Below are 10,408 nucleotides of genomic sequence, written 5' to 3' on the forward strand. Positions count from 1 at the left end.
CGACGGGAAATGTTCGATGACAGGCTGTTGGTGGTAAATCCGACCGTGTGTATGCTCCATCGGACAATTGTTGTTGGAATTTCCGCAAATAAATTTTGGCTAGCAGGTTTTAAAATTTTCCGCGGACAAATGTGTATTGTCAGATTTTCCGAGCGTGTGTACACAAGTCCGACAGACAAAAGTCCAAAGTACAAACACACATGCTCGGAAGCAAGGACGAGCCAGAAGCGGTCGGTCTTGTAAACTAGCGTTCGTAATGCAGAGTTAACATTCGTGACGTGGCAAATTGTGAAACCTCCAAATGCAGCGCACAATTCTCTTCTTCTTTAATGGGATAATGAAGCTGCTTTGCTGGTGATACTGATGGAGTTATTGCAAACAAATTTTCAAAGGCTTTTTTTTTCTAGTGATATCAAGAATAATATTATTATGCTTTTTTTTTTTTATTTGGGCAAGTTACCACAACACCATTATCCTGTAGTTTTTAAGATCAAAGATACAACTATGTTGGTGTCTCTTGTCAATTTTACATTGTATTTTTTAAAATGTAACTGCCTACTCCCAAACTGTCAATTGAAGTAAAACACATAGCCAAGTATTATTCTACACAATTTTTTTATTGTGCTTTAAAAAAAGAAAACAAATAAAATTAGACATGCTATCTGCCAATAGAACTTAACCAAAAAGTTCATTCTATGCATCCAAAAATATAGAAAATATAACAAATCAGATCATTATTCAACCAAAAAAATAATGTCAAAGCAATAATTCCAGGGCCAATAATAAATAACACGTTATCTCCTCCGATTCTGCGACATGTCTGGTTGACGAACGGCCGTTCAGAAACGAACTGAAAAGCACAAAAGGAAAAACGCAAACTGAAAAGCGCTAAATGAAAAGCGCGAAAAGAAAAGCGCGAATCAACACTCACCAAACTGCTAACACGAAATTAGCAGAAGGAGCCCAAAGGGTGGCGCTAAAGAGCTGAAAAACAACGTAGTACGTCACTACATTCGTATTTGTTGGCCAACAATTGTGTGGCCGTTTGTATGTAAGACAAGTTTGGGCCAACGCCCTTCGGACAAAATTCCACGGTTTTGTTGGCCAAAAATCCGATCGTGTGTATGAGGCTTTAGACTGAGATGCCATTAAAGTTCACGTGCGTGCAAAGGCAGGCATCTGTATACTTTTGACAATATAGTGTATGTAAATCAGTATATCTACCAAATGCAAAATCATGAAACATATACATACACTTAACATTCAAGAATAGCCTAGGCGAAAAGAATATACATTACATATCACAAGTTTGGCATATGTAGGATGTCTCTGGGAAAGACAGCAGCAGAAAGGTTCATCCACTAGTCCCCAAGAACGCACAAGGGTTATCGCCAGGTTTCCAAGAGACTGTAAGATTCTAAAATACATCAAAAAGGAAGATGGCAAAAGCAGTGGCTGTAATTCTATTTCTAACTAAGTAATCCAAAGTTCCTTACATAAAGGGGTCTAAACTTGCAGGTCAGTGAATAAATCGGAAAGTCCCAATTCCCTGTTCTTCTCCCCAGTGTGGTTTTCACATTTTTTTGTTTGTTTTTCTTTTTGAAAGTTTATTATGTAATTTATGCAGGGTATATTTTTAGTTCTCCTTTTCTTGCACAGTGTTTGTGCCGCACAGATGTCCAGTACAACGAGCAGCAATAAGACCACCTTTGCAACCAGCTGGAGCATCTCTCCTGATAGTTGAAGGTTTTCCAATGTGCTGATGGTTACCACCACCAAAGGGATGTTCTACAGGATTATTTGCCACACCATGAACACGTGGCCAGCAGTTTCTGTTAGCCTTACATTTGTGGTAGGCACAACCTGCCTTTAGGATGGGCTTATCAATACTTCCACCACCAGCAATGACTCCAACAATTGCTCTGTTTGCAGAAGAGATAACTTTCCTAAAGCCAGAGGGCAGCTTTACTCTGGTTTTCTTTGTTTCAGGCTTGTGGGAGATGACTGTACCATAGTTGCCAGATGCACGAGCCAACTTGCCACGATCACCTAGCTTCTCCTCTACAAAACAAACATTAGTTCTTTTGGGTATGGTGCCAACAGGGAGGACATTACCAATGTTTAGCTGAGCTTTCTTGCCATAGTACACAAATTGAACGGTATGGATACCCTCAGCAATGAAAAGTTCAAACCTTTTTTTGAACCTGTAATGCCACGTACACACGAGCGGACTTCTCTTCGGATTGAACCCCAAAGGACTTTTCGACGGAGTTCCGGCGGAGTTCCAACGAAACGGACTTGCCTACTCGCGATCACACCAAAGACCGATTGTTTCGAACGTGATGTCGTACGACCGGACTAGAATACGGAAGTTCATAGCCAGTAGCCAATAGCTGCCCTTGCGTCGTTATTGGTTCGTCGTACTGGCATACAGGCGAACGGATTTTTCGATAGGAATCGAGTCCATCGGAAAGATTTGAAACTTGTTCTATTTCTAAGGTCCGTCAGATTTTTAGACAGAAAAGGTCCGATGAAGCCCACACATGATCGAATTGTCCGACGGATTCATTCCGTCGGACCTTTGATGCCGAAAAGTCCGGTTGTGTGTACGCGGCATAAGGGTCACGGAAGGCAACTTTAACAAGTGGGGCACTACGGCCAGGATCGTGGATAATGTCTTTCACAATGCCACTGATGTAGCCATGCCTTTCTGCAAAGTCGACAGCCCTGAGCTTAGCAGGTCCTTTACTATGCTTTACATGGGCTCTGAAAACAGACCCCACACCTTTTCTCTGTCCCCTGATCACACGGCCTATGGTGCACTAGGCCCGGGCTGTCCACAAAGAGCTTCACATAGTTTTTAAGAGTATTTAAAAGTCAGAACCTGAGCCTGGTAAAAAATAAAACAGCTTTTACTTCAATACTCTTCTACCGAGACCAGGATGTCTTTTTATTTATGCGCTGTATGTATGTTTGCTTTGTCTGAGTAAATCCAGCAGAATAACTAAAATGGTATGGGCTTTGGAGACTTTTAAAAGTAATCACAAGATTCTGTAGAACTCAAATAATAATAAACCATTCCCCGTCTTTGCTGGTTCTTGTTTGGTGAACTGTGCAGTCCAATAGTATCTCTGCATACAAAGCCGCCAGGATGTTGCTTTCATTACACTTTATTAGGGAAACATGGTTGTCAACAAGAGAAGTGCTCATATGTACAAGGACATCATTATCTTTCACTACAACTAGTAATGATCAGATCAGTTGTGTTGTTTTATATGCACAACCTGTGACTCTAGCTGGTGTCTCACTTTTTCACATTTCAATTGCAACATACGGTTATGCTGATTTACTAAATATAATAAACAATAGTAGGGGGCGAGCCGCAAGCATTAGACTGAATTGAATGCCTGCATGTGTGAACCAACATTCATTCAAATACATGACTACAATAGTAAATCCTACACTGATGTTCAATGTATAATGGGAACATTACAGTGGTAACCACGCTAGTGGAAAAATACCAATCATATGTGAATATAAGAGCTGCTAGCACACTATGAGATATTTATTACAGCAATAAACAAAGTAACAAACTGTGCTGCACAGCAATTTAACCGCTTGCTGACCGTATACAGTACATATATGGCGGCAAGGCAGATCTCCTGTGCAGAATCAAGTACCTGTACATAATCCTGAACTTTCAGGTCTGGGGCGTGCACGCGCGCTGCCACGACCCGCTGCCGCTGTGATTGGACACAGCGGGAGCCAATCAACATGTCCTGTGGACTGGATGTCCCCCGGGACCCGCCGATCGTTCAGGAGAGAAGCAGAACAGCGGTCTGCCTATGTAAAAAAGGCAGGTTGACGTTCTGTGAGAAGGAAAGGTAGTGATCCTGTGTTTCTGCTAAGCAGGAACATGGATCTCTGCCTTCCCACAGTACAATCACCTCCCCCACAGATAGCAAGCATTCCCTAGGAACACATTTAACCCTTTGATTGCCCCTGATGTTAACCCCTTCCCAGCCAGCGTTATTAGTACAGTGACAGCGCATATTTTTTTAGCACTGATCACTGTATTAGTGTTACTGGTCCTCCAAAAAGTGTAAAAAGTGTAAGTTAGGTGTTCGATTTGTCCGTCGCAATGCCGCAATCCCGCTATAAGTCGTTGATCGCTGCCATTACCAGTAAAAAAAGAAAGAAAGAAAAATTCCAAAAATCTATCCCATAGTTTGTAGACGCTAAAACTTTTGCGCAAACCAATCAATATACGCTTATTAGTTTTTTCACCAAAAAATATGTAGCAGAATATATATTGGGCTAAACTGATTAAAACAATCAGATTTTTAAAAAAATTTTTATTGGATATGTTTTATAGCAGAATGTAAAAAATATTGTTTTTTTTTTTAAATTGTTGGTATTCTTTTGTTTATAGCACAAACAATAAAAACCACAAAGGTGATCAAATACCACCAAAAGAAAGCTCAATTTATGGGGGGAAAAAAGAACATCAATTTTATTTGGGTACAGCGTCGCACGACCGCACAATTGTCAGTTAAATTATCGCAGTGCCGTATTGCAAAAAATGGCCTGGTCATGAAGGGGGGTAAACCTTCCGGAGCTGAAGTGGTTAAGGTTGAATATATTTTAGTGACAACATTTTAAGAGTTTACAAAGGTAGACAGACACTCAAAGTGAGTAAGTTCAGATGCACATAAAAATTATTAACATAACAATATAAAAATTGCACTGTGATGATTGTCCGGTAGGATCAACATCCACAGAATGGCATTTTTCTTGAGGATAAGCACAACTATGAGGGTTCAGGAAACAATGGTTAACCTTGTAAAGATAATTGCAAAGAAATGGGCAAATATATTGTCCTTATGCCGCATACACACGAGCAGGCTTTCCGCCAGACTTTGTCCTGCGGACTTTTCGACGGACTTTACGACGGACTTTCAGAATGAACGGACTTGCCTACACACGATCAACCAAAGTCCGACGGATTCGTACGTGACGTACGACCAGACTAAAACAAGGAAGTTGATAGCCAGTAGCCAATAGCTGCCCTAGCGTCGATTTTTGTCCGTGGGACTAGCATACAGACGAGCGGACTTTTCGACCGGACTCGAGTCCGTCGAAAAGATTTGAAACATGTTTCATTTCTAGGTCTGTCAAACTTTTGGGGAAAAAAAGTCCGCTGGAGCCCACACACGATCGAATTGTCCGTCGGACTCCGGTCCGCCGAGCCAAGTATGCCGTAAAGTCCCGTCGTGTGTACGCGGCATAAGAGTAATCACTGACCTGAACTGCAATTTAAAGGGTAACTTTTCTGGGGGGGGGAATTAGCAAATAAAAATAAAATAATATAGTGTATACAGTTGCGACACAAGTCATATTGTGTATCTTATACAGTGGGAAACGGAAGGCTGCGCAAAGCTGAACATCTTTCTTCAAGTTGCACACGTAGAAATATAATATAAAATCCTTCCTTTCTTGTGAAACAAAACTTGTGATATACTTCTTAGAATGTTCCTGTCACAAGCAATATGCAAATCGCACATCCAGGAGATTGAGAGATCGCTTAAAGGAACATGTGTATAACATCAGAACCGGTTATAGAAAACACAGTTTGTCGCTACATTTCCACAAATATCATAATAGGGACCACAGTTGTCTGAAATTTACGGCCATCTCAAAAATGAACTCTCATTAGAGGGGTTGCATTAAATTTAGAGACATTTTTAGAAGGGAAATATATTGGCTTTATGAATTGAAAACTTTCTTTCCATTTGGTCATAACATTGGATGGGCTATTAATTGCTTTAGTGATACGAGCTTAATATGAGATTTACCGTATATACTCAATTATAAGCCAAGTTTTTCAGCACATTTTTTTGTGCTGAAAATGCCCCCTCGGCTTATACTCGAGTCACTGTGCATCTGCAACCTCATGTGCCTGATCTCCCGGCGCTGTGACATGCAGTCAGTCTAGTCAATGGCCGTGCAGTGTAACAGCCTCGCCTCCGCCTCCTCCCTCTACCTTCCCTCCCCCTACAGGTGCTAACCGATGTTAGTTTGGATGCTTTTATATATGGGGCATCTTCCTTTCTATCAATTATATAGGAAAGGATAGAAACTGACTTCTTTTGGCCTCTATGATTGTTCCACAACAAAATGGCGGCGACCCATCGTCGCCGCCAATGTAATTAACGAGCGGCTGTCGACACACAGGAAGTGACGTCGGGCCCGCTCTTCCTGTTGTCTGGAGTGCAAACACAGCAGCGTGCGTTCCAGACATGGGAACTGGCCAGGAAAGATATATTTACCATGGGGGTGTCTTCACATATGGTGCCATGTATCAAGCAGCATCTGATCGGTAAGACCGGTTTCCTCTGTCAGTGCTTTGTGCCATGGTGACCAGGGAGATCGCTGGTGGGAGGCTATTATATCTCTCCCACCAAGTCTCCCTCCGGCTCCAAAATTTGGGTTGATGAGGCTCATTATCTACATGCTTCTTTATAGTTGTCCTACATGGTAATGATCCCCTGTCCATCAGTTTTCAATCGGCAGTATTGTTTGTGCATCTGTTTGTGTAGGGGCTACACCACCTCCAGTGTGGCAGGCAGATGGGCACAGTGAGGAGGCATGCATATGGGCACAGTGAGGAGGCATGCATTTGGGCACAGTGAGGAGGCATGCATATATATGGGCACAGTGAGGCATGCAAATGGACAGTATTGACCCTCTTTTCCACTTACAGTAGCTGCTGCATTTCCCACCCTCGGCTTATACTCGAGTCAATAAGTTTTCCCAGTTTTTTGTACTAAAATTAGGTGCCTCGGCTTATACTCGGGTCAGCTTATACTCGAGTATATACGGTAGGTTAAGTTGATTGATAACCTTCCCTTTTTTAATATATTGTGATATTATCATCCTTAGTACATTTAGGCATTTATTAGTTCCATATGTAAAAGTTTATAATCTTTTTATCTATATTTTGTACTCATCTAAAGATTTTTTTATTGATTTTATGTCTGTGAAGTTCATTAATTATGAAGTTTATTAGGGGATAATTGTAATATTTGTATGTGTATAAATGTGTCCCATATGGATTTTTTTTATTTATTTATTTATTTTACGTGTTTCCTTTTTGTTATATATATTTCATGTTAAAGGTTTTATATATATAGATATATCTATATCTATAGATATATCTATATATATCTATAGATATAGATATATATCTATATATATATATATAAAAGTGCATTTTGATATGTGTGCATACTTTGTCACCACCGGCTCTTTGATTGAAATGCAGCTGCATTGTGCTGGAAGTTGTTGCCCTCCTTTTAGGTGGACAGCAGGTACTTTAGGAATGTATGCTATTCCCGTACTACACGGCCGGTCTATAACAAAATGGCGACCGCTATTTTTTTATTTTGGTCTATAACAAAATAGTGCAGGACCAGAAGTGACGCACTCAGACTTTTTAACTATAAAAAGAAGGAAAGGATGGCCTTGGGACTTTGAGTGAGGTGGGAGAGATTCGGAACACTTTCACAATCAGTGCAAAAAATGTTTATTATTCACAGAATGCTCAATACAGAAATGGGATCAGCAATAAGTGTGCGTTACCCGGCATAGTGGCCTAGTATTAAAGCATAAATAAAAAACAAATACAGTTCGTTACACTTGATTTGTACATCCATAGAAAGTATTATACAAAGTATACATATATCATTTGAATTAGTAAAATACATATTACACATGCATGGATAGCAGTAGTATGTGACCATGTGGTGACCAACTTCAAATACCCAGCAAAGTGGGCATGCATGTGGCATCGGTATTGCCCTACGCGTTTCGCGAATCTCCACTCGCTCATCAGGGGCTGATGCATAATTAGTATGTCTAGAACAAAAAATATTAAGAGTAATAAGAGTATGAAAAATAACTAATGAGTCGGGGCACGCAAAATGGTTGGCACGAAGGGTCCGTGATAAACGACTCCGTACTTACCACTTGACTGGGTTGGGTCACCAAAAGACCGGGTCTCAGGATGGCGGCAATGAGCAATGCCGGCACGGGGGCTGAGGGGGAGTGGCAACCAACAAACGCTGCAGGACAGACCAGGGAGCACAGCAAGGACCGCAGGAGCTAATGTGGTAGGTGGTATATTAAGAGTAATAAGAGTATGAAAAATAACTAATGAGTCGGGGCACGCAAAATGGTTGGCACGAAGGGTCCGTGATAAACGACTCCGTACTTACCACTTGACTGGGTTGGGTCACCAAAAGACCGGGTCTCAGGATGGCGACAATGAGCAATGCCAGCACGGGGGCTGAGGGGGAGTGGCAACCAACAAACGCTGCAGGACAGACCAGATTCATATTAAGAATTTTATGTTACCCTGTACATATATACTTACTTCTTAACCCCTCTTAGTTATTCCTGAGGGTTAGAGTTGACCCTCTGATGCTTAGTTTACTTTGGGTACACTTGTTGAGACTCATGTATCCTTATATATACATTTTTTCTAGATATGTTCATGGACACCTCCATACCACCTACCACATTAGCTCCTGCGGTCCTTGCTGTGCTCCCTGGTCTGTCCTGCAGCGTTTGTTGGTTGCCACTCCCCCTCAGCCCCCGTGCCGGCATTGCTCATTGCCGCCATCCTGAGACCCGGTCTTTTGGTGACCCAACCCAGTCAAGTGGTAAGTACAGAGTCGTTTATCACGGACCCTTCGTGCCAACCATTTTGCGTGTCCCGACTCATTAGTTATTTTTCATACTCTTATTACTCTTAATATTTTTTGTTCTAGACATACTAATTATGCATCAGCCCCTGATGAGCGAGAGGAGACTCGCGAAACGCGTAGGGAAATACCGATGCCACATGCATGCCCACTTTGCTGGGTATTTGAAGTTGGTCACCACATGGTCACATACTACTGCTATCCATGCATGTGTAATATGTATTTTACTAATTCAAATGATATATGTATACTTTGTATAATACTTTCTATGGATGTACAAATCAAGTGTAACGAACTGTATTTGTTTTTTACTTATGCTTTAATACTAGGCCACTATGCCGGGTAACGCACACTTATTGCTGATCCCATTTCTGTATTGAGCATTCTGTGAATAATAAACATTTTTTGCACTGATTGTGAAAGTGTTCCGAATCTCTCCCACCTCACTCAAAGTCCCAAGGCCATCCTTTCCTTCTTTTTGCTGTATTTAGGGATGGAGGTGGCAGAGTGGTTTCTTCAGACCACAACTCTTCTTTGTCTGTATGTATCCGGGTGGAAGACACCCATTAGGCCAAAATGTGGTCGGTCTTAACCATTGGTCCATTTTCACCTACAAATTTTTCACCAATACATTTAGCTAGAATCAGGTTTTACTTTCGGGTTGTGTTGGCTCCCCTGTGCTGTGGTCTGTTTGGTGGTGACACTGCACTTCCGGCATTGGGGGCTGCGACGTGTAAAGGGGAGGTCTACTTGACCTCCTGCTGCCCCCGCCTGTCCTCACGGGTGGGCGGGGCCACCTGCACGTCGGCGTCATGTTTTCCATGCCCAATACGCGATGTCCTCTGACCCCGCGTTCCTGGGCAGTGTGGAACATCCCGGATGGGTGAGCGGCTGTTGTCACGTACATCCGGCCTCTCTGGTTGACGCTTTCAGCATCAGCCTATCGCCATCCGTACATGACGCTGGGGGCGTGGCTTCCATGGCCGCTGTGGGTATATCCGGGGGCTCGGCGCGGCTGCGGTCTGCATCTGTGGTTGGCTGGTATGTTGACATGGTTTTGGGTCTGTGAGAGCACTATCTATGCCTGGGACTTTTCACATCCACTCAGGTATTATTCCTTCATTTTTTTCCCCCCCCTTTCTTTTCACCTAATATAATCTGATTATGTATGTGATACCCTCTCACCACACACAATATTTTCTATTTTAATTTAACTTAACATTTTTGTTGGTACACACATTCACCCCTACACTATCTAGATTTATTTATACTTTTATATCTCATATTTATCTCTATGTATGCACTTCCCTCCAGCCCTTGCCTTTAATTATTTGCCATTATGACGGTCCATTTATTTATTTTTATTTTTTATCAAATTCATATTAAGAATTTTATGTTACCCTATACATATATACTTACTTCTTAACCCCTCTTAGTTATTCCTGAGGGTTAGAGTTGACCCTCTGATGCTTAGTTTACTTTGGGTACACTTGTTGAGACTCATGTATCCTTATATATACATTTTTTCTAGATATGTTCATGGACACCTCCATACCACCTACCACATTAGCTCCTGCGGTCCTTGCTGTGCTCCCTGGTCTGTCCTGCAGCGTTTGTTGGTTGCCACTCCCCCTCAGCCCTCG

At 41.9% G+C, this 10,408-nt stretch overlaps 1 protein-coding gene across 1 annotated transcript; it reads right to left on the bottom strand.

Moving 5' to 3' along the window:
- Window positions 1-1,485: 1,485 nt before the first annotated feature.
- On the bottom strand, window positions 1,486-9,818 carry LOC141141306 (large ribosomal subunit protein uL2-like). Its single transcript, XM_073628982.1, has 5 exons — window positions 9,671-9,818; window positions 8,277-8,374; window positions 8,026-8,163; window positions 2,611-2,822; window positions 1,486-2,204 (listed from the first exon to the last, which is right to left on the bottom strand). Exons 1-5 carry the CDS (start codon window positions 9,816-9,818, stop codon window positions 1,637-1,639), a joined length of 1,164 nt encoding a protein of 387 aa, XP_073485083.1. The 3' UTR covers window positions 1,486-1,636.
- Between the last annotated feature and the right edge of the window lie 590 nt (window positions 9,819-10,408).

The sequence above is a fragment of the Aquarana catesbeiana genome, linkage group LG04 (genome assembly GCF_042186555.1).
Source record: "Aquarana catesbeiana isolate 2022-GZ linkage group LG04, ASM4218655v1, whole genome shotgun sequence".
NCBI lineage: Eukaryota > Metazoa > Chordata > Amphibia > Anura > Ranidae > Aquarana > Aquarana catesbeiana.